General features: G+C 36.3%; 1 protein-coding gene across 1 annotated transcript in view; it reads left to right on the top strand.

Annotated features, from left to right (window-relative positions):
- LOC104521133 (neuroblastoma-amplified sequence) overlaps nucleotides 1–25083 on the top strand; it is a gene marked incomplete at both ends in the record, with an annotated part of 57940 nt that overhangs the window by 3174 nt on the left and 29683 nt on the right. The window contains 5 exons of the mRNA XM_029083766.1: nucleotides 4215–4325; nucleotides 7675–7925; nucleotides 9736–10070; nucleotides 19068–19286; nucleotides 19532–19734. Of these exons, the coding sequence (XP_028939599.1) occupies nucleotides 4215–4325; nucleotides 7675–7925; nucleotides 9736–10070; nucleotides 19068–19286; nucleotides 19532–19734 (1119 nt within the window). The remainder of the gene's footprint in view (nucleotides 1–4214; nucleotides 4326–7674; nucleotides 7926–9735; nucleotides 10071–19067; nucleotides 19287–19531; nucleotides 19735–25083) is intronic.

The following is a 25083-nucleotide window of genomic DNA, read 5'->3' as shown; positions in this document are numbered from 1 at the left end:
AGTTAAACTGTCTTTTTCAAGGTAATGGCCATTTTGGGGGGCTTTTCATTTTATATTGTTCTTGTCTTGTTAGTATTATCTTGGCAATGAATAGCTTGTTAATGTTCTTCATTTATACAGAATCATTTCCTTAAACCTTCATTGCATTATGCTACCACTGTGTGCCACTCTTAAGATAGAAAGACAGGATTTTAGTAAGGTTTATAAAGTGCTGGGGGGAATAGATCCCACTAGCTCCAAGAGCCATTACTGATTTGTATGATTAACTGAGTTATTGTGAAACTAAAGCATTCATATTGTCTTCCTCTGCCACTGAATCACAGAATGAAGAATGGTTGAGGTTGGAAGGGACCTCTGGAGATCATAGAATCATAGAATGGTTTGGGTTGGAAGGGACCTAAAGGTCATCTAGTCCAACCTCCTGCAGTGAGAAGGCTCATCTTCAACTAGATCAGATTACTCAAAGCCTCATCCAACCTGACCTTGAACACTTCCAGGGAAGGGGCTCCTACCACCTCTCTGGGTAAACTGTTCCAGTGTTTCACGACCCACATCATAAAAAATTTATTCCATATGTCCAATCTAAATCTACCCTCTTTTGGTTCAAATCATTATCCCTTGTCCTAACACAACAGGCACTACTAAAAAGTTTGTCCCCATCTTTCTTAGAAGCCCTCTTTAAGTACTGAAGGGCCTCAATAAGGTCTCCCCAGAGCCTTCTCTTCTTCAGGCTGAACAGCCCCAACTCTTTCAGCCTGTCCTCATAGGAGAGGTGCTCCATCCCTGTGATCATTTTTGTGACCTCCTCTGGACTTGCTGCAACAGGTCCATGTCTTTCCTGTGCTGAGGACTCAAGAGCTGGACACAGTACGCCAGGTGGGGTCTCACCAGAGCAGAGTAGATCATATGGTCCAGCCCCTCTGCTCAAGAAGTCCAACTAGAGCCAGTTGCCCAGGACTGTGTCTGGATGACTTTTGAACATCGCCAGGGATGCACAATATACAGCCTTCCTGGACAACTTGTGCAAGTACTTGGTCACCCTCACAGTAATAAAGGGCTTCCTGATATTCAGAGGAAACCTTCCGTGTTTCAGTTTGAGCCCATTGCCTCTGGTCCTGTCACTAGGCACCACTGAAAAGAGCCCAGCCCCATTCTTTTTGCATCTCTCTCTTCAGCTGTTTATATACATTGATGAGATCTCCCCGGAGCCTTCTCTTCCTCAGGCTGAACAGCCCCAGCTCTCTCAGCCTCTTCTCATAGGAGCGATGCTCTAGTCCCTTCATCATCTTTGTGGCCTTTCACTGGGCTCTCTCCAATAGCTCCATTGTTCATTTTAGAAGTTGTTGTAGTATTGACATTTTGAGTAGAGTTATCACTGTTTCCTTCTATTCAGTTATTCGGCCTTTCACTGGGCTCTCTCCAATAGCTCCACTGTTCATTTCAGAAGTTGTTGTAGTATTGACATTTTGACTAGAGAGTTATTACTGTTTCCTTCTATTCAGTTATTGTGTATCTAAATTGATGATACAAAGAAAGTAATATATTGTACATTTTTTTCTTTCATTAATTTAAGTATTGACATCAGTATTGAGGACTAGCCTGCAGAATACTGTAGTTAACCTCATCACCTCCGATGTACCTTTTTCCAAATATCCTGTTATCTTCCCCTTAGCCAGTGGCAGGCTCCCTGTGCAGTTCTTGCATCACTCTTCACCTTGGCTTTAACTAGCAATCCGCTTGTTGATGGTACTTCAAGCGATTTCTGGAAAATGCAAAAGAATGTAAGCTTCCATGTGTTGTGATTTGGCAGCAGCTGTTGTGTATCCCTGGTTAAAAAAAGATCTGCTTTTATGTGCTGAATGCCAACCTGCACAAACTGCGGCTACTGATCTGGAATTTACAATGTAGTGTTGTCATGGTACTTCTCCTTAATGTCGAAAAATAGAATAGAGCATCTGCCTCTAAAAGATTAGATGACTCTTACTGAGTATTTTTGAAAACGTTTAGATCATCATCCTCTTAATCATTCAACATTGCTTGCTGGGTTAAAAAGTGTTCTTCTGTTTGCATTGAAGTATTAAGTCTAGTTTCAAAAGGCTGGGTACACAAAGCCTTGCTTTGCTGAAAAATCAGAGGGAAAGTGCCGTGGCCATTGCAACAGAATTCAATTGTTTTTTCTTTCTTCTTAAATGTATTTTCAATAAATACTTTATTGATTTATGTTAAAATATATTTTAATTTTAATGTTTGCATTCTGCCTCCTTTAATTTGCACACATGTTATTCAGCGTGAAGTTTCTAATATTTTTCAGGGGTTGTCATAACGAAGAGTCATTACGAGAGAGTTGTGGGTTTTTTGCTTTTTTGAGTTTTTTTGTAGGTTTTTTTTTTTTCTTAAACTATTAGAACAATAGTCATAGTGCAAAGGTTATTCTGATAGCTAGTTGTGAAGATTTTTCAGCATTATGTTATTTCTTGGCATTTTGCTTTTCTGCTCTGCATAGAATCATAGAATGGTTTGGGTTGGAAGGGACCTTAAAGATCATCTAGTTCCACCCCCCTGCCATCAGCAGGGACACCTTCCACTAGACCAGGTTGCTCAAAGCCTCATCCAACCTGGCATTCTGTCTCTTATTTTAATTCTACATTGTCTGAAGCAACTCTCACAGTGGAATGTAATGATGTGTTGGATTGAGCACCTAAAAATTGGAATTAAGGTGTATGGATGTTTCAGCTCTTCACCTAGGGTGGAGAGGAAATAATAGACTCCAGCTGTAAGCCTTATTTAGCATAGATCAAGTTATGCTATAGATCTATGTTTGTAAATGACAAAAAAAGAACTGGGAAGTTATATTCTATAATCTGTAGGTTTTTTCTGCTTTTCTTTATTGTCATACATGGATGATGAAGATATTATGGAAAATCTTGTACTAAGAGTTATTGCTGCTCCACAAAGTCTGTTCCCTACCCCTCAGAAAACAATGTAATGAATTTAAGGAAGGTATTAAACATATGATAAGGTTACTCAAGTTTATGGGGATAACATGAGTCTGTAGACTAGTAATGTTAAACTAATTTACTGGCAGTTGGAATTGTATTTTGTAATAGTTCATGTTATGTAAGGCCTTTTCCTTAGTCCTACATGACTTTTTAATTAAAGAATCTAAAACAACATGCTCACTAGTATTCACACTAAATACAGTTTTTAAAAAGTTGTTTATGACAGGTCTATTAGGATGTAATTATAAACAGATAGTATTTTTCTTGGCATTTTCCTGGGGAAAAAAACAAATGCAAACCCAAAAAACATCAACCTTAATAGTTTTGTCTTGCTCTTATACCAGCATAGAAACAAAACCCACATGTGTCTGTCTGAGCTATACTAGCTTAGTAAAAATTAATATGAAGATAACTTCAGACTTTCATCACTTAGCAGATTCTTGTTCTGTTAAAGGGATATGCAATAACAGAAAAACAGCTTTTAATCTTTCTTGGACATTTACAGGGTGGAGCTGGTCATTTGCGTACCTTCTTTTAGTCTGGAAATACTAAGATTGTTTCTGTCTGAATTTCTAGGAGGAGCTTTGATGACCTACATAACAGTTGTGCTAAAAGGCTGAAAGTGTTGCAACTAAGTCAAATAAATGTTAACTGTGACACATAACATCCTTTATCACCTTGTAATTGAAATTAAATAAAAACTGAGGTTTTTGCTTTAGCATAAAGGTTAAACAGAAACTATCGTTGAGAACCAAAGTGTATGTGGAGCAGGTGTCTGTCTTTGCAATACAGAATCATAGAATCAGAGAATGGTATAGGTTGGAAGGGACCTTAAAGATCATCTAGTTCCAACCCCCCTGCCATCAGCAGGGACACCTTCCACTAGACCGGGTTGCTCAAAGCCTCATCCAGCCTGGCCTTGAACACTTCCAGGGAGGAGCAGCCACAACTTCTCTGTAGTTCGATTTTTTTTTTTTTCTATTTTCATATTTTTTTCCAAATGCAGCACTGAGTATAAGCAAAGGCAAGAAGACAGACTTTGTGTATTTTTGACTGTGATTCAAACTAGTGAATAAAATCTAGCTTCTTGGTTTATGAAAAAAAAAATAAAATAAAAAGAATCATTACTTTTCTAATGTAAATTATTTTCGTGTCATGTCTCTAGAGGCTTAGTGTAACTTTTCCTTGTTTTCTTTCATGTTTCCTCTGTTTAAGAACACTTGAAGAAAATGTCTACAAGATTGCTGTTTCTTTGGCTCAGCGATACAATGTTCCACTTTGGGAAGTTTATATCACCCATCTGGAATTTTTGTTCACTGACAGTGGGTAAGTTGCCTCCCCTGCAATGACAATATGTAAGATTCTGTTACAGAGAAATCTGTGCTAACCTATGAGGAAACTGAAGTATATTTGGGGTACAGTTTGGTTTCTGTTTTCATATTTTTTGTGTTGTAATAGTTTGGGATTTTTTTTTTGTCTTTTCCATGTGTTGCTTTTATAACCAGCCATGAAAATATGTTACAAGCAAGGATAAAAGTCCATATGTCTTATTATTTTTGCAGGTATCCTGAGACTTTGTTTTCGTGTTTAAGTTTCCATGCCTTTGAACGCTTAGTGCTCTCTTCCAACAGCACCTTATCTTGTACTTATTTTTACAGTCTCTTGGAGTATGTCCTGAATCTTTATAGTTTTTGTATAATTATTTATTTTAAAATACATTTTTGCTATTTATTGATTTCTTTTCTACATAATAGCAAAGGAAGTAAGTATATTGGAGCTTCCCATTCATCTATTAATCTCAGTCTGTTTTTTATAGAATCCCTTTTTTTACAATATTTCTTTGGAACTGTTCTAGCCTACAAGATTATGACAGACCAGACCTGGCATTGGTGGGGGGCATAGGGGGAGGGACACTTTTCCAGAGTTGGTTCCAGGGTCCTTTTGTGGTTTTTATTTTTGGGGGTTTTTTTAATAAAAAGCACTTTGACGTCTTGTCAGTCAGACAAATACTTTTTGCCAACTGGAAGCTTAATAAACTCAATGAAAGACTAAACTACTTGGCTGAATAGTGCATTTGGATGACAGTGATGTAGAGCCCCCTGGGTAATACAGCAGCTCTTATCTGCTGTTCTGATGGACCTGATCGAATTAGTCTAGTTTGCTTCAAATTTTAAATTGTTTAAAACAGCTTTAGCTCGCAGCAGTATTTGTACCTCTTTTAACATTAACTATTAATTAAAAAGCATTAAGATGTGTTATAAAACGTGAAGCATAAAAAAACAAAGCCTGATAGATGTTGGTGCAAGATCTGAGAAGAAGAAATAACATTCTGAGATTTTTTTTTTTGCTTCCTCCAGAAAACAGAGAAGTCATATCCTCTAAATTTTGATGCTGCTAAATTATTTAGTGCTTTAAACAAAATAGACAGTGAGGGTATAAACATGGCAACACTGAGGTGAATGTAAAAGAGCCAGATGAATTCTCTGGGACTAGAATATTACCTAAGGTATTTTGCAACAGTTTTCTTTCATTTTCTTTGTTCTTGTACTCCATGAGTTAGTATTCATAGAATTCTGAAATCACTGAAGTACAAAGTAACAACCTTTTCCCTAATGAAAGTCAAGAAAGTCTTGAAAATTGATGTATAATAGGATAATATGCTGCTGAGCATGTTTTTGTTGTATCATAATCTCATTTAAAAGTTGATTGACAGCATATGGCCATTACAGTATATTTTAGTCTTGGGATTATGGCATTAATAATGCATGCCTTGTTATGCATTCATTCTGAACTGAAAAGAAGTTTATTCTAAGACTTAATCTTTTTAACCAAATATGCAGTATTTCTATAAGCCACTTTATGTAGGGAGAAGCTCAAAAGAAGCACTGGCATACTGTGTATTAACTTTTTCTTTGATTACTTGATGACAAATAAACATCACATGTTTTTCTGTTATGCTGTGATTTTGAGTCTGACAAAAATGGTTTAGAATTTTTTTTTTCTTAATTCAGTAATTTTTTTTTTTCTTTTGAAGAATATGATCAAATTTGATTACCAAAAATCTACAAAATACATTTTATTATTTCAGTGACAGGAAATGTTATGTTTGCCTGTCACAAAATCTATTATTCCAGAATCTTTCTGAATAGCATAATGAAACCTTTCATCTTCCCTGCACCCCAAAAACACACGACAAACCTCAGTAGATCCTGTCAGTATAATTTCATGTCCATCTAGCCTTTAGTTTGAACTGTAGGTGTGTGGACAGAAAGATGTATTGAAATCACACTCTTGAAATACATCAGTCCCAACTGTATGTCTTGTCTTATATAAAGAATGAATTATACTTTATTTCCATTAATATCATACTTATTTCCATTAATATAGTAGAACACTTAACAAATAACAAGAAATTAGAGACTTAAAATAATGCCTACGAGGTTAACAACTTAACTGAGGTAGGTTCTGGATGTAAAAGTAACTAAAAATAACTTATGCTCCCACCAGAAATCAGAGATTCATTTTAAACTGAGAGAAGGTCATGTTTGTGGTATTTGTTGCAAGAAAATCATCTTTAGGAATGAAACTGAGACATATTTTACTTGGCTATCAAAGAGAAACACTTATATGTGGCATTTATACATAGGAGAAAGTCATGTTGAAATTCTACTTTAATCAATTTTAAAGGTTTAAGAAACTCAGATGGGATTAGAAGACACAAGATTTCCAAGTGAAATCTACTACCTGACATGGCCTATGATTGAGCTCTGGGGAGAGTCAAGGTGATAGTCATCCATAGGTGACTTCTTTCCTAAGATCTTAAGTAAAACTTTCAGTTGAGAAAGGTATAAACTTACGAGGAGACTTCTTGGATGTGCACTCATTTTTTTTCTCAGGTCAGGAAAAAAGGAGGAATTGCATTCAGCTGTCTTTTATGTAGTCAACTGGAGGTGTCTGAATTCATGATGTGAAAGAACTAATGTATTCTTTTCAAAAGGGTCAAGAAAAAAAAATTCCTGAAGCAGTGAGACTGGCTGATGTCAGCCCAATACTTGCTGATAATAAGTTTTCATGGATGACAATTTGAGAGGCAACTTGATAAAACTGTCAAATTAAATATGCTGAGCATGATGTCAAATAGATTAACTAGTGGGCAAGAGCCAATTTTCAGTGTTAATATCTCTCAAAGCATACACAGGTGCTCATCTACTACAGAAAATATAATATAATAGGTTGGAAGAGCTTCTAATTGGGGAATAGGATTTTCTAGCATCTCTCAGCCACAAGATTGTTTTTTGTTTTGAGTTTTTTGTTGTTTTTTTTTAAGAAAGATTTCCCGTACAAAAAGCTCTGGACATATGTCTACTTTTACTTATCGCTATAATTAGAGACGTGAAATACTACTTTGAATCCTACTTCAGTATTCATGACCCTTAATCTGTGTGTCCAAGTCAACAGATAAGAAGATCAGGAAATACAAGAGCTCCTTAGCTTATGTTTATGGAGGATAACAGCTATCTAAATATTTATGGAAGAGTATTTACTCTTTCAAAATGTCTTATAAAGTTTAACTTTACTACTTAAATAAAGTATTGATCTGTCTCCCAAGTGTGCATCTGAAGAGTCTTTCATGGTGTGTCCAGGCCTTTAATGCCAAAATTCTTTCTAAATGCAGGTTATCAACTCTGGAAATAGAAGAAAGAGCGCAAACTCTTGGTCTCTTTGAGACTTTGAAAACCAATCCTGAAACCTTATATGAACACATGGTGAAATATGTTTACCCAAGTATTGAAGGTAGAGATCACCAGCGGTTACTGTATTATTTTACACTCCTTGAGAATTGCGGTTGCTCAGAAGTGGTGAAGCATGCTGTTAAACCTGAAACTCACATCCGACTCCTGAAAAAATTCAAAGCAGTTGCACCAGGTAGGAGAGTTCCTGTTTATTTTCTTTATAGCTGTATTTATTATTCTGTTATGTGAGTGTTGACATGATAATTCTTATCTAGTTTATACTCTCTAGGTAATTTTTTTTTTTTTCAATAAGTATTATCAGATTAATGCAAGTAAGGTTAGTCATGTCTTACAGGAGTAAGTTCCTTCTCTTTCTGTTAGTGGAAATTTAGTTTATTCTATCACAGCAAGCAAAAAAAAAATTAAAACAGGTTTCTGTTGGTCATGCAAGTTAAAATCATTATCAGCGGTTTATAGTAAATTTTTAAAGAAAAAATACCTCCTAGAGTAATTTTTAACACTGCAAGTTTAACATGAATACTCTCAAAGAACTTCAGTTTACCTTTCAAAAGTCTGAATTGCATAATATGTCAGGAACTTTAAGCATTTGTTTGTTTGTTTTATTTTAAATAAGGTAATTTGTGGTTTTTTTGCTTGATGCTACCTTTTGTTTTTGCAGAACTTATTATTTGTCCTTCTATGTTATCAGACAATGCCTGTAAAAGTGAGCTTCTGGAAAGCACTCTGAAATTTTGAATGCTAGTTTCAATTTGCTTGTTAGTCCAGTATTAGCAATGTCTTGAATTTCAGCTGAATAACTCCAAATCCAGTTTCAGAATGAAAAATGTGGACTGTGTGGGGTTACCGGCTGTGGGGATGAACGAATTGTTCAATACTGGAACCTCATGTGTATCAGACACTAAATTTACTGCAGGATTTTGAGAGATTGTGCATATGAACTCGTGTATTGCATGAACTAAAACAGGCAATATTTTTTTTTTATGGGGCAGGGATTACCTCCAGTTTTCATTGGTGTGTTTAAATGCCGAAGTTCTACAGTGCTTGTAGAAGAAAAATATATAAGGAAGTTATTGTTTGCCTTCAAAGTTGTATTTAAATGTTGCTCAAAAATAAAGTCCTGGGACCATGTATCAGACATAAATTAGTCACTTTGTATGGTAAAAAATTAACTCTGTTGTATTACATCCTTAATTAAAATTCTCAGTGTTCAGTATAATTTATAAAGAGTAAGTGAGGAACAACATCAAAGTGTTTGTAGAGATTACAGGCCCTAAGTATGTGAAGAAACACATGGCAATAGAAGTCGATTGTCTTGGGAATTATATGCATAGACAATAAACGAGGATTGTTGCTAGAAACATTTTGTTGTTGCTAGAATACTTTGCAGGAATTTTCTTCCAGTAGGAACCAAAGGAATAACAGGACTCTTGTGTTATATAGATATTCATGTAAATGGTTCTACGTGTTGTGTCTCTGGGTGACCTTACTTAGTTTACCTGTGCTTAGTGCCTTGCATTTTTGCTGAGATAGGTCGTAAGTGACAATTGTTACATGATCAGAATACATCTTTTTTTTAATTAATGAAGACTTAACTAAAGAGGTGAGTTCATGAGGTTTTCTAGACTTCATATTAAAAAAAAAAAAATAGTAGCATGATTCTATATACTATGTATGTATTCTCTCCTCTTTGAGAATCTACTTTTTCAGTTTGTATTGATACATAATGTTAAAATATGTTCCAGGGACTGAGAGATTTCACACGCATCAGGACATCATAAAGTCTCGGTGTTAACTGTATACAAACCTGTCTTCCTCCCAAGTCTTGTCAGTATATATGATTGTAAAAGGAGATGGAGTAGAGTCTTTCTAGTTCTGCAGATACTGGTTTAGTACTGATTGTGTTACACATGAATGTAGCGTTTGAGTAGCTTTAACTATGAATAACTTTTATTTTGTTTGCTTCTTTCTCCTTCCGTCAATAGGTCTTAATTACAAAAAGCTAATGGATGAAAACGAAAACCCTCTGGAAACACTGGAACCTGTCCTTACAAGTCAAAATATCTTATCTATTTCCAAACTGGCTCCCAAAATTCCTAAGAAAGATGGCAGCATGCTGTCACCAAGCTCCATTTATGCTGTCTGGTTACAAAAACTTTTTTGGAATGGTGATCACCATCTCATTAAAAAAATGCCAGAAACCATGGATGAATGGCTACATGCATATGATATGTGTTCAAAGTACTTGGATAGACTTGACCCAGATGATATTGTCACTTTTATTGATGCAATTACCTTTTCTTCAAAAGCTGTCACAAAGGTAAGCAGATATATTTGAAGGATTTCAGACCTTGGGTAAGGTGCAGTTGAATATAGTATCAAGGAGAGTCTCAGCGGATTTTTACATTTTTAATTTTACAGTTTTTAAAGATAAATTTATAAGTCTCCCTTCCTCTGTGTACCTCTTCTTTTTATGACTGCCAGTATAAAAAAAAAGATTTTTATTCAGTTAGTGGAGTTAGCTCTGTGGATAAGAGAGTTTTTGATGGAACCCTAAAATCCATGTATTCTGGTACAGCAGAGAATAAGATACTCTTCTTGTGTATTTATTTATTTTACTTGTGCTCATCCTAAAATTCTTTGTGCTGCAGGCTTGTGTTTAGTTCCAGGCCTTTGTATTATGAATAGGATACTCCACAGAGAAGTGTTCTGGGCCAACACATATGGTTTCTAGGCACTGTAATAATATAAATTATAAACTCTGTTGTAATCTCCACCTCGCTGAAAGCCTGTTGTTGAGAGGATGTGCTTTGATGTCTGTAACATATATTACTAAATTTGCAATTTCTTTTTGCCCAGTGAAACCTACTTGTAAGGATATTTCTAAGAATATACCAATGCTTTCTTGTGCATCTTTACTGCCAAGCACAAAAAAGACATGAAATTTCTTCGGTATTTCCTTATTAAAAGATCTTGAGATGTCTTCACTAACTTAATCTGAAATTAAAATATGATAAAGAAGAGATGTTTTGTGAGGGGTTTTTTGTTTCTTTAGCTTATCTATTCTGGATTGTGCTCATTTTCCAGAGGTGTTTGTTCACTACATTCCATAAGGTGTCATTTGTTCCTTCTCTGGATGTTGTTTTAGTGTTCCTGTGATTTTAGTATAAATTTATTAGAACATATCTAACCTGTTTCTACACCAGAATTTGTTGGGGGGGTGGGGAAAAAAAAAAAGCTATTCATTGAAATCTTGGGAAAATGAAAAGCTTTGTCAACACCAAATTTATGCTTTGATCTGTCTGTCATGTTACTGATAGAGCAACATGTTTTATCGCTAGTCCCATCAGCTGTCTTCTAAGCCTGTTCAGATGTTTTGATCCTTTTTATCACATGAACATACTGAGTGTTTCATGCTTATTAGGAAAGACTAGCACTTATCTTGAGATCTCAATTGCCAGACCTGAGCCTTGGCGGAGGTAGCCAGGGGATGACTGTTGAGAAGGAAACATTGTCTTAATGTATGATTGCTGCTAAGGACAGCTTGAAGCTCTTACTGTTAACATATCCTGGGCATTTCAAGATCATTTCTCACTTATTCCAGATGAAATATGCAGGGAGAGGATGAATAGCATCCACTGTGTACCTGTTTTGAAACACATAATTTATTTTCATTTGTTTATTCCTGTTCATGATTCTAATAGTTTCCCTACTCTTTTAAGATGAGTAGGAGTAGAGGAAGGAGATATTGATGGCAGGCTTATTGTGGTTGGTGGCCAAGCAGAACTTTGTCGCAGAAATCTGTTAGCTTTTTGGCCGTGAAAGATATTCAAGAAATGTTTGAAACAGTTGGTCAAATCAGTTGATTTAGTGTGTCCCCTGCACTGAGTTTGGGAATGAAACAGCTGTTTAACCAGCTTGCAACTAGTTTTGCCTCAGGAACCCATCTGATTTTAAAGTGGAAGTGTGCAATGAAAAATTATCATTGTAGATCCTGCAGACTTATTTCTCAGAGATCTTTCCTCTAACTTTGGTCTGAAAAATGCTTCACACGTAAAGGTGCAAGCCCAAAAGCAGCTTTTTACTTACAATTTTACCCTGTTTTGAGGCTGCACTGGTCATGCAAGTTCAGTGTTTTCTTCTCAGCCCAGTTCTATGGCCCAATACTTCATTATATCAGTTTCCCATTTCAGTTACAGATATACGTTTTTGTATTTCATAAAAGCACTGATATTTAACATAGGTAAAGCACTGCAAAACACCATGGTCATTACTGTGAAGTAACCTCTGCTGTCACTGAGACAACTGAGTTTTGTCACATACAGAAAATTTGTGGAGTTCTTTTAGGTGGACCTTGAGAGGAAGCTTAAAATAAGATAGTGTAAGTAGGTGGTTTAGGAGTAGAGGTGAATTGTTTCCTTTGCAAGCACACACCACACCCCCCCTCTCATCCCCTCAAAGTTTCAAAAGGGGAGGGGGAAAAGGAGAGAGCGTAGCCCAGAGAGGTGATGAAATGCACTCCATTATCCTTATGGAACAGCACCTCCATCTAAATGCCCCTCTTGATCACAAGTGATCAAGAAAAGTCAAGAAAAATCTTGAATGATGAGGGGTAATGGGAGGTAGACTGAATAGCAGCGTAGAAGGCTACGTGAGCTGAAGTTCCAGTATACCACTGCTATTGTCACCACATGGGAAACTAGGAAGCAGACATCAGGGTATCTCTCACTGTTTCAGTATATCAGCAGTAGTAAGGAGTAGTAGATGGTGGGCCAGAGAAGCAATAGGAAACCTCTTCTACTGACGTGTCCCTTGATATGACAGAGAACCTGGAAGCAGAATGTGTAATTGTACAAAAGGGAATGAAAACACAGGGATTCAGCTCTGACTTCTGCAATTTCTCATTCTTACTGAGAAAGACAGAAATGTGCTGGGCTTTGACAGGGGCCCTCTTCTTCACTTCTCCCCTTACACTAGCTCTTCTTTTTACTTTATTTTTTGAAAACTTGTGTTTTAGCATAAGACACTTCATTTGTGTGTAATGTCACAATAATTACAGCATGAAGCATGGGATGTTAAAGAAGAGAGGGCAGCTGGAGGTCTGATTTATTACAAAATCTTCCTCCTGGTCACACAGAGAAATAGTTTGTATTTGCATTGTATGAGGATGCTGTAGCTGCTAATTGCATTGTTGCTCCTTCTGTGCTACTCATAAATGGACATCTGAGAGGGAAGAGGTAGTATGGAAAACTGAAGGGTAATTAACTTTCTGATGAGTTGGCCAGCAGCGACTGAATAAAAAGGTGGATGAATGAGTAGTAGTGCTTGACTGGGCAAAGGAGTTGAGAGGATTTCTAAGCTGGAGAAATGGATGGGGAGTTTGCACTTGTGAAAGGGCAGCTTAACGTTGTTGCATTGATGCATCGTAGTGGGACTTTAATAAAATATAGACCCAAAATAACATGGTTAATATACTAGATATTCTGTATGAGACAGACCTGACTGCTTTTCAAAATTTAGTATTTTTTCATCTTCAGCATATCCTGTAGGAGATGTTTTACAGTTTTTGAGGGGTTAAGGGTAACTTATGAATCCAGAGTAATCCTTGATTGATCTAGTGTCTAATTATTGACTGTTTGTTTCTTAAAAATGCCTTTTTTGGTAAACCAAATTTATCTAGTTTTGAAATTCCACCTATAGACCTTTTGTCTGCTGTACTAAAGAGGTGGTTTGCTTCCACAGTCAGACGTTCAGCAGTGGCCACTTAAACTTGACTTTGGTAAAAAGAATGAACTGACCTTGGGAAGTTTTCTGCTGGTTTTTGTGTGTGTATGGTAGGTTTTTTGGGTTTTTAAAGTGTATTTTGGGAGAGTTGTTTTGTTTTCTTTTGTTCCAAGCTCTTCCATTATTATCACAACTCTTCTTTGGATCCAGTATATCAGCATCCATTTTCAGTTGGAGAAGGTAGAGATCGATGCAATTTTCATGCCGTGTTTGTACTAAATGAAATAGATGAAGTCCTTTACTCTCATCAGTACCCTCCTCACACATTGAAGGACTGAAGTATTGATCCTTTGACTTCTTCAGCTCACTGCTGCAAGCAGAGAGAGGATTCCTGCTTGTGGCACTTCTACTCAGAAATGCTTTTAATTATGAATAACTATTCAGGTTCTTCGGAGTAAATAATAATTTGGTCCACCTCTGGAGTAGTAAGCATAGGCTGTTTGCATGTATGGAACAGATTCTCCCTAAAAGGGAGATATTCCACATATTCAGTGGAACTACTGCTTGTATTTTTGCATGCATTTTGAGTCTATAATCTTTTCTTCCAGCAGCTCTGTTTGCTTTTAAATAATACTGACTTCATAGATTCTTAAATATGGTAAAGATCATATCAACTTTCAACTTGTTTATCCTTATGATTTCCCATTTATTCTCCTTTGTGTGATCTGTGTGAAGCATTTTAGGTAATTTGGAGATTTTTTTTTTTATTCATAGAATCATGGAATGGTTTGGATTGGAAGGGACCTTGAAGATCATCTAGTTCCAACCCCCCTGCCATTAGCAGGGACACCTTCCACTTGACCAGGTTGCTCAAAGCCTCATCCAACCTGGCCTTGAACACTTCCAGGGACGGAGCATCCACAACTTCTCTGGGCAACCTGTTCCAGTGTCTCACCACCCTCACAGGAAAGAATTTCTTCCTCATATCTAATCTAAATCTGCCCTCTTCCAGTTTAAAGCCATTACCCCTTGTTCTCTCACCATCTGCCCTTATAAAAAGTCCATTCCCAGCTTTCTTGTAGGCCCCTTCAGGTTCTGGAAGGCTGATATAGGGTCTCCCCAGATCCTTCTCTTCTTCCGACTGAACAGCCCCAACTCTCTCAGCCTGATTCCTTTATTGCCACCATTTTGTTCATTGTGCTAGATAGTTGGTTACGTCTTCAAATAACTATCTGTTTCAGAGCTCATATGTCATTGCCCTGACATTTGTTGATTAACAGTACTCTGGAAAAAAAAGCCCAACATAACAAAACGAAAAAATAAAACCACAATTGACAACAGTTACTGCTCTTTCATTATTGAACACAAAGTACAAATGGGGATGGGCACAATATGTTGATTAGGCAGAAAAGACTACAGCTTTAGAGAGCAAAAGTAGGATAAAAAGCAGTGGTATCATCAGTTAGGTCTTCTGTTGAGGAAGAGAAGGTGAAATTTTCCTTACACAGGAAGGAACCTTACAACCTTCCGTAGACTCAGCCCCATTAATTCAAACTATGACTAATGATAATTTTTGTTTACTATTCCATCCTTTATAACTCTTCTAACTTCTGATGCCAAGGAAGAATTTTGCTTGCAACTTAATATTTTTAGTTGAAACGTTGACTCTTATTTTCTCTCAATTAGTAATGTTTTTTGACCATTTTCTTCTTGCTTAAGCAGGAAATGTCCACATTTTGACCACGTACCACATTTTGAGTGTGGACTGGGAACCTGTCACGACTGGATATTAACCTGCATGATTTTCTCTTTCAATTTTAGTGACTTTAAATGCCATTTTAAATAATTGTATAAAAAGCTCAGTTAAAAAAAAAAAAAACAAAAAACAAAAAACAACTCAAAGTAACATTTAGTATCTTTTGTCTGGCTGATTGACTTCTTATCACTGTGTACAGTGCTAAAGGAAAAGAGAGGGCATGACATTGCCTGAAGATGTACAAGAAATGTGTTAATAGTGTTCTTACATAGCATGACTGCATTCAGATGTTACCTTTTGAATTACTTGTCTTCTTTTTACCACTGTGCTTCAATTCAGTCGGTTTGTATTGTATGACCTTATTTTCTTCATGGGTATTGACAGTACCTCTTTTTCTTATAGCAGTACAGTTTTAGATACTTTCTTGTGCCTTGCCATTAATACAGTTGTTTTAGTTAAATCTGCTTCAAGAGTTCATAATAAGAAACTTCATGAATAATGTCATTTCTTTAGCTGGTTCCTTACATGCATTAGAACTTTTACACTGATCCCCTGATGAACTGTACTGCATTTGGCAGGGATGGAGTTCACTTTCTTCATAGCAGCACCTGTAGGGCTGTGCTTTGAATTTGTGACTGAAACAGTGTTGATAAGACACCAGTATTTTGGCTGTTGCTGAGAACTGTTTGCACAGTGTCAGGGCTTTCTCTTTTTCTCAACACCCCAGCCCTGAGTAGGCTATAGGTAGGCAAAAAGTAGGGAGGGAACACAGCCAGGACAGCCAAAGGGATGTTCAGTGCCATATGATGTCATACTCAGCAGTAACAAACAGGAGGTTGGGAAGTATCTTCAAGATGGTTATTGCTGGGAAATTTGCTGGGCATTGGTCTGCTTGTGGGATGTGGTGAGTGATTGCCTTTGCATCACTTAGTTCTTAATTTATTTTCCTTTCTGCTTTATGTATTAAGCCATCTTTAGCCTGATCCACAAGTTTTCTTGCTTCTGCTCTTCTTTTTCTTTACCACATAGGAACTGGAAACAGCTTTTTGTATTCCATAACTGTTTAATCTAGTTGTGAATTAACTAATTAAATTTGCTTTCCATTCTAGTATATCTGACTGACTTGTGGCTACATGACATTTGATTGTGGAATATGTAAAGCTAAACAGTGGCAGAGACAGGAACTGGACCAAACTGTTCCATTTCAACATCAGGAAACATTTTTCATTATGAGGCTGACTGACCACTGGCACAGGTTTTGCAGAGAGGCTGTGGAGTTTCCCGCATTGGAGGTGCTCAAAAGTCACCTGGGCATGGTCATAAGCAACTGGCTCTAAGTGACCCTGCTTGACCAGGGGATTTGGACTGGACACTTCATCTCTAGAGGTCCCTTCCAACCTCAGCCATTCTGTGTTTCAGTGTTGCTGGGATCCCAGGTTCCTGTGGCATTAAAAGGAGGGGAGTTGTTTCCATCATCTCAAAGTTGCATGCTGATCACTGGCAATAAGAGTGGCAGGGCAACATCTTCATGTGCAAGTGAATATTACTTGTACGATACTTTATTAAGAAATACATTCTGAAGGAAATGGGCTTCTGAGATGAGTTTTTACCCTGAGGAGTGAAATCTGTTGAGCTGAATTTGTACGTGATGCTCCTTGATTTGAAAATGAAAGAAAACAGATTTTTAGGAATTTTTATTACACATTATAGCCTACAGAATTAAAAATCTTTTTAAACTATAAAAGCGTTTTAAAAACAAAACTTCACATGCAAACAATACTGAGCTAACCCCTAAGCTACTTTTTTTTTTATTGCTGGGTATGATACCAAATCTCATTACTGAGGCTGACTAGAAGTAGGGAGGATAGCCATTCATGCTTTAGAATAAAATAATCATAGAAACGATATGTTGGTAGTGCTGCATTTTGGCACTATGCAGATATGAATGCAAAATTAAAACAGTCATGGGAAGAACTTGTATTCTTTTTTTTAATGCTCTATTCTGTATATGCTTATGGCATCATGACTTCTAAACTGGCAGTATATTCACACTGTTCTCTAGGATATAGCAGTTAGATGAAACACTTAAATTGTTTGCCTATTCATATCTCTTAATTGCATTTTGAACATAAGAATGTACAGTAGTAGGGGAAAAAATGAAATTTGTAGCTGTTTTCGTCTTTTATCAGGTTTACAAAATGGATATATGAATCCATCTGTGGACATTAAATTTTAGTGTGATATGAAGAGTATCACCTTTTCCCAGCTTATAGTAAAACCTGATATTGAGACCTTATTCAAAGTAACAAAATCATACTTAATTTATTTTGGTGGAACTGGAACCGAGTCAAATTTGAAGCTCAGTGGTAAAATACCTTTTGTATTTACCCTGTTAATGCTGGCAAGTTTTCTTAGCTCTTACAATAATGTCTGCCCATTTTACTTTTATCATTAGAAATGTCCAGTAGACTCTTAGCACTAAAAAACAGAAGTATCTTCTGCTTCTTTCACTCTCTATTTTTAGTGAGGGGGAATAATTTAAATATATAAACTGTAAAACTTCATACTAACTAATCCTTTATCAAGCTTTCTGTGTCTTTACAAGTAGATAGTTTAATTCTTGATGGAAACATCAATTTTACTTTCTTGTAAAAAATGCTATAGCAGTTTAATTTTCCTCTTTCTGTGGTATTTCAACCTTTTTCTTACTCAGTTCATCATACAGATTCAAGTGTGGTTTTCTATTTCTTGTGTATTTTAACTGGAAAATTAAAATTGTTTGTATGTCTTTGTCCAGTATTCCGGTACCTGAAACACTTGATGTTAAACATACCTAATGCTGTGGGTTTAGGCAGAGGAGACCCCCAGGCAATAGAAAATGTACTGCAAGCATCCTTAAAACTGTACTTGAAGTTATGAACTAACAAATTGTACATGAATTTTAAAAATAATATTTCAGAAGTTGTTTTGGACTTATAGCTGAAGCTTAAAAGCATAGCAGTATCCTACAAGTACTGCTGATATAAGGACTATTTCCATCTGTATCCCATTCCATACTTTTGGTTTCTGGAAGCTTGTGAATCTGTGATCATTGCCCAGGCTCCATTCTGAAGTCCTAAATTCCATTCTGATGCACTGGAATCACTCTTTTGTGCTAGATGAATGGGTGAGGGGAAACTTCATTCAGTATATGCATGACTGTATTTAAAAATTCAAACTCTGTGAGAGGTCTAATGGGAAAAAAAAATACCAGACTTTTTTCTTTCAATTTAATGGATAGACACATCTAGTTGTACAAGTCTTTCAGAATAGTAACTCACTGTTTTCTATAACTTGTGTTTTAAATAGGTTGATTTCAGAGCTCTAGACCTCCTACTGCACTTTTTCCTTATGATTATAGTCTTAGGGGTATATTTTAAACAGTGATCTAAACCTTACAGAACTAACTTTAAATTACTTTTCAGCATTTGGGATTTTCAGTTCATTTTGTAAAATGATCCCCAGAAAACTTTCAATGTGGAATTAAAAAAGCAAAGATTTTAAGGTGGCATTCTAAAAAAATAATTAATATTGCTAGAGAAAATAAGTTCTATATGGTTTGATATGAGCCAGATTCAATGTCAGTAAAAGAAAGGACAACAGAAGAAAGTAATGGAATACTGATCCTTTTAAAATAAATTACTAATAAGAAAGAAGGCTGTTTCTCCTAAAATGCTTCATAGTTTTATGCTGTGCTGTAAGAGCAGTGGAATCACCTGAGCTCTCTGCACTGCTGTAATACAAATAACAGTGTACAGATGATGAATGATTGATGAAATATTGAGTAATCTTTTTCAGCTGCCTGTTGAAGCCAGGATAGAAGTGACTAAGAAGGCTATGAAGACAGTCAAACATCTTTCTGAGAAATCAAGAAAAAAAAATTCAGAGAATGTCATGGAAGATGCTGAAAGTCCTTCTGTTGCTTATGGAGAGACTCTGAATCACTTGCAGCAATCTCTTGCTCATCTGGAAACACTTACTCATAGTTTTATTACTTACTTGAAAAAAAGCGAACAGGTAATGATTACTGAGCTTGTTTTGAGTGTTGTCATGACTGGCAGTTGTGGACACCAATCTTCTGTTGTATTTTTTTTATGTTTTATAGCTTTGTTTTTGTTGACCCGGTGTTTGGAAATTCACTTCTATCAATCTTTTTCTTTTTGTAGTGTATGTTAAATCTTGGTAGAAATAAAAGTTTTGAATGATACATCTCTGTAAATAAAAAGTACACTAGTTCATGTTCAAAAATTATCTGTTCACAGGATACACTACAGAAGTATGGCTATTTATATGATTTGTCAAGGTCAGAGAAAGAAAAAATCCGTGACCAAGCAGTAGCTATGTGTATAGACGGTCAGCCTCTGGACATGATACAACAGTTGTTACAAGTGGCTGTTGGAGATCTAGATCTTTCTCCCAAGGATGTTGTCCAATGTGCTATTAAAAAAATTGTATGTACATTAAGGTAAGTACACTGCCACTATTAATCCCAAAACCCTTTCTTCTGGTGTTTTGTGGGGTTTTTTTTGTCTTGGGGTTTTTTTTCTTTTTTTTAGGGGGGGCTAGGGGGGGTGGTGGTGTTTAGTTTGTTCGTTTCTGTTTTTTTGGTTGTTTTGGTTTGGGTTTTTTGTTTGTTCCTTTTTTTTTGTAGTGAGTACTTGTTTGCTTTGAATGTCTGTATTTTGCAGAAAATTGGGCAGTAACAGAAAATTATTTATTGGATTGTTTATGCTCCTTTTTACTTACAATTTCATATTCAGATGAGACAGTTACATTTTTCTGAATTTGTGAAGCCTGGACAATCTGAATAAAGCAAGCCACAGAATTCATCCTGTTCACTGGAGGGTGCTTTTTGGTTAAAAAACCTTGTGTTTACAATATTGTTCCACAGTGTGTGTGTGTACACTTGTGAATTTTTGGCAAATTTACAATTGCACATGATTCTTCTCCCTTAAACAGAGTCAAAAGGCATGTTTGTCAGAAGTGGTGGGTACCTCAATGCAGGTATTTGGGTGGTAGAGGCCTAGCAATGGCTCTTGCCACAATAGCTTGTCATACAGGAATAAGTCGAAGTTCCATTTTAGGAATAACTTTTGTGCTTCTGGGAGCTGTTTTTTGAGTTGTTTTGTTTTTATTTGCAAGGTTTTGAAAAATATGTGTCTGTCATTAAAATATAGACTATGCATTTTTTTTCATTCTCATAAAGAATGCTTCTTAGAGTTTTTGTTCTTCCATCTCCTGTTGTGTCACACTCTACCTCCAAACTAAACAACAAGTTTTATGCTTCCTACAGCACTTAAAAGCAACAATGCTACCCCAAAACCCCCCTCCTGCTAACTTCTTGGAGAGAAACGGTTTCTTATGTGAGGCAGGGGATTGCTTTGCTCAACTCTTTCAATGTTGTCATTGTTACTGTTTCTTGCTGTTGTTAGTGCCATCATACTATGAACAATCCAACACATTGTACCAGAAACAAGACTTCGTCTCCATCTTTTTTCTGAAATTCACAGCCCTAAATGCTACAATTGTCTTTTCCATGGCATGACACAAACCAAATAATCAACCTGTTCATACAGTCCCAGCAAACTGAGTCATCTCGTATTCTAAGATTACAGAGGAACAGGCTAGGAGAACAGAAAACACAAAATAACTAGCTTCCACATAGTTTATACTTCCACATCCCAGAATAATTCTGTAGAGATCTGGGCAAGACCTGAATAATACAAAGGAACATGAAATACAGTTGATCCCTGACCATCTTAATCTTGTTAAGAGTGAACTTAAAGTTTACATTAACTTGCATACAGTGATCTTTTAGTTGAATATATTCTTTATAGTCTTGCTTCCAAATTACAGTTCTAACACTTGTGAGAAGCAGTCTGAAACTACTGTCATCATGATGTGTTTCTTAAGGGCTAAGGCATGGCTTGGGCAAGGGAGGAGAGAATAGTCCTGCATTGAAGTCCTGCCTGTTTGGTTAGCTGAATGTCTTAGCCCCGAGAAGGAACATGGCTTTTCTTCACAAGTTTGAGACTTAAACTGTTTTAGTTTGTCTGGCATTTGAGATAATGTAGTCATCTCTAGGAATGTAGAATTGTCAAAAATACCTGCTTATAGACATGTTTACAGATATGGTATGGGTATGGACACAGGTAAGATGAGCACACTGTTTGAAAAGCCTTTCAGTGAAATAAGGAATAAGGAATTTCATTTAATGTTCAGTTCTAGCTCAGCTTGCCATTTGTAACACCATCTGTTAAGATTCGGCAAGAGATTTGACTGCTTTTGTAGCCATAGTGATTATAAAATTCCCTTGTCATGTAATGTAAGACTTTAGCATGTCCTTTGAGGTTCAACCTTTTTCCTGCCACAGTGAAACTGAAGATACTTATTAGGGTGGTGAAGGGATAGGGGATGTGGTTTGGGGGCTCAAATGCTGAGGCAAGTGTACATTTAAATTATTTGTTAGGGTTGAATGAGTCTGTAAAGGTGCTGCTGTTCTTTCACAAGGTTTAGGATATGTGGAAGTCCATGAATTTTTGTAGCCACATAAAAGTATCTCTTTTCTACCAAGGAATTAATGGCATTCTGATTCTGACTTGTGCCTGAATCCATTTGTCTATCTTGATGTTCTCTGTCAGAACAACTTAACCACAGATCATACTCAGTCCCCATTGCTGTTGGACTAGAGCAGAGATACGAAATTCTCAAGACAGCAAGCAGAGAATGTAGTTCTGGGATTTTACATCTACATTCCTCTTAAGTTTTTGTGTTCCCAGGATGACAGGATGAAGAGAACCTGAGATTTCTTCCCCCACCCCACCCCCCCTCCCCCATCATTGTTGACAGAATGTTAATGAGCTCTTAAGAATCCTTTTGTCCATGATGCTCTCTCTCCTTCAGGGCAACGTGGAAGTATTCACTTTGACTTTTTTTCTGCAGTCAGATGAAATTAATTCATGAGGGATTTCTTTTATTTGAGAAAGCTCTCTTGGATTTAATATTGCTGAGTGCTCCCTGTTGCCTCTTCGTGGCTGAGTCTTTGATGTACTGAATAATCCAAATGAAGTACCACTGTATCTGTAACCTAGTGATTTCAGTAGAAATATTTTCTTCTTCTCCCTCCCTACCCCCCCACAATTTTTTGGGGGGAGATAATTTTATATCATCCATGATAAATGAACAGATTCTTCTCATTTAACTATTCATACAAAACTCTCTTCTGAAATATTTTTGTTCCAAAGAGATACATGCAACAAATAGGAAAGAGTATTGTGCTGTTAGATGGCTGCTAGACACTGTTTATCACTTCTAAGACCAGTTTAGATGGATATGACTTTGAGATTGTATCTTGTTCTTCTGCATGCAGAAGAATTATGGGGGCAGGATGATCTGGATGCACATACCAGAAACAGATGAACAAGTCTATCATGCAAAATAATCTATGGGAATCATGGAAAATGTCTCTACCTTTTCTTTAACATGTATGTTTATATTACAGCAGATTGAATGCCACAGATGAAAAGGAGGCAGCTTGTCAAAGTGTCTGCAGTCCTCTTTGGCAGAAAATTGATTTCTCCTGTCACTCAGTTCAAAAGTATTCATAGCATCCTCAGTGATGATAGAGCTTTTGTGTGGCAACATAAGTAATATTGTCTTGCTTCTCTGGGTTTGTCCATTTGATGAAGAATAATTTAGCTTTAGATAATAACTGTCCTGCTGTTTCTGACTGGAGTATAGCAGTGTGATGCATCCGGATATAAAGCTCACAAAGTCCAGTTATTTCAACTGTAATGAGTCTCGTTAATATGCAGAGTGTGAGAAACCTATCTAAATTCTCTTTTCTACTCTGCTTCTTATCAACATTTTTCTGTGAACTGAATTATTTGTTCTTTATATGCATTGCAAGGCTGGAATGTCTGCAAGTTGATTTAAAGTTCTGGGGCAGAAACCATAATAACTTCTATGCAGCACTTTCCAGTAAAGAAGAGAATGCCCCTGTCTATCCCGTAGAGAGAACTGTAGTGGTAAAATTGGGAAAATCAGTTTGATGCTTCAGATAAACTCAGAAATCCACTCATCTGGTGTGTGATCTGACCTAATGTGATTTTTAGATTTCCTGATACTTACAGTAAGCATAAACAGAAAGAGGAAAATAAGGCTGGAGAATCAAGACAATATCGAGTATTTTCAATGAATTCTGTAATTCTGTAAAAAGATTTAGATGAAGTTAATTTATTCTCCTTTCAAGCATTTTTGTACTTTATTGTGTTTGAGGAACTTGATTAAATATGCATCACTTTCTCTGAAGCTGAACTGAAATTAAAATAAGCCTTTATCAGTGTAATTACACCAGGTTCTTACCTCGGAGTTTGGGGGCGAACATTGAATCCTTTTCTGTTGTTTAAAACATGCGTGCAATAGCATATAATCTGTGTGGCAGACTAATACTTCATTAATTATATTTGTTTCTGTTAGTAGATGCTTATTTTTAATCACTAATTATTAAGAAAAGAACAAGGCAGCAATCTGTGGAAACTTGACATGATTATTTGTCTCATGAGCTGTAATCTCTTTTTAGTTTCTCTAACCATTAGGCAGTAAAGGCAATATTAAGCTTAAAAAAAATGCTAGGTTTCAATCTTTCTAGATATTCTTTTTAAAATACTTGATTATTCTAGCTAGCTGTAACTTACTGTTAAGTGTCACCTTTTTTCTTCTTTCCTCCTGCTTAGTAGAATAGTACCTGTCTGTATATGGCAAACTCAATGCTTTCTGTAAATATTTGTGCATCTCTTGTACTTGAGAACCAGCTTCACAGATCTATTGTCTGAAACAGTGGGTTTCTGTTTTCAGAAATGCCTGTTAGTTTTTGGGTATATGTTTCTTTTGAGTTGAGTTTTTTGAAGTGCTCAGAGGCTGGTTTTTCTAGGAGCTAAAGACTTTAATTCCTAATTAGAGAGGTGAAGGGATTTTGAAGAGCAGGTGCTAGAACTATTTAGAACCAATTCAGAACCCTCAATCTCCAGAACTGAGGGTAAACAAAATCTAAGGTTTGCTGGTCTTTATCCTTTGATATGTAGGTTGCTTATGTCACTAAAGATAATTCAGGATAAGAAGAGCTAGTAAGATTTTAATTTCTGTAGTCCCTGTCCTATTCTTTTCTATTATTCACTGAAGTGCTGGTCACCTATTAAGATAAAAATGAAAATAAAAAAGATGAAAGTCCTGAATGCAGGAAGACATTAAAGGTTGTAAAAATTCAGTTCCCTATGCCATATAGTATAATCATGTTTTAGGCAATATATTTATCTTATTGAAGTAAGAAATAGCAAAATTATAAACACTCTCATAACTCTTGGCAAAAATTTTGTGAAATACTGCAGTTTTTTGTACACGTTAGTCAGCTATAGTGTATTTTGGCTTTAGACAGAGCAGTCATAGTCATCTGGACATGAATTCATTCTTATTAAGAGGTCATCTAGGAAGAGGCTGATGTTTTTAGTAGCACAATAGCTTTGATATCTGATGAACTGTAAAGAAAATACACTTTGTCTCTTGGTTTTTGAGTCATCTTTAGTAAACTAACTTTGGAATGATTTGGCTTTCTTTCTCTTTATTAATGCAGCATTGACAAACCCTTAAGATAGGCAAAACTGATGTTTTTTCTGGTTCATCCAGGCATCATTGCCACTGTAGTGGTTTCCATGAAGAGACACTATGTATTTTATTAGCGTACCAGTGCAAAATCTGTCTTTGAGCACCAAGTCACATCTTAGGCTTGTTTTTCTGAAAAACTTAGCAGAAAATGTCA

Source organism: Antrostomus carolinensis, unplaced genomic scaffold (genome assembly GCF_000700745.2).
Source record: "Antrostomus carolinensis isolate BGI_N321 unplaced genomic scaffold, ASM70074v2 scaffold8702, whole genome shotgun sequence".
Taxonomy (NCBI): Eukaryota; Metazoa; Chordata; class Aves; order Caprimulgiformes; family Caprimulgidae; genus Antrostomus; species Antrostomus carolinensis.
Note: the sequence above shows the minus strand (reverse complement) of the source record. Positions and strands in the feature narration are given on the sequence as shown.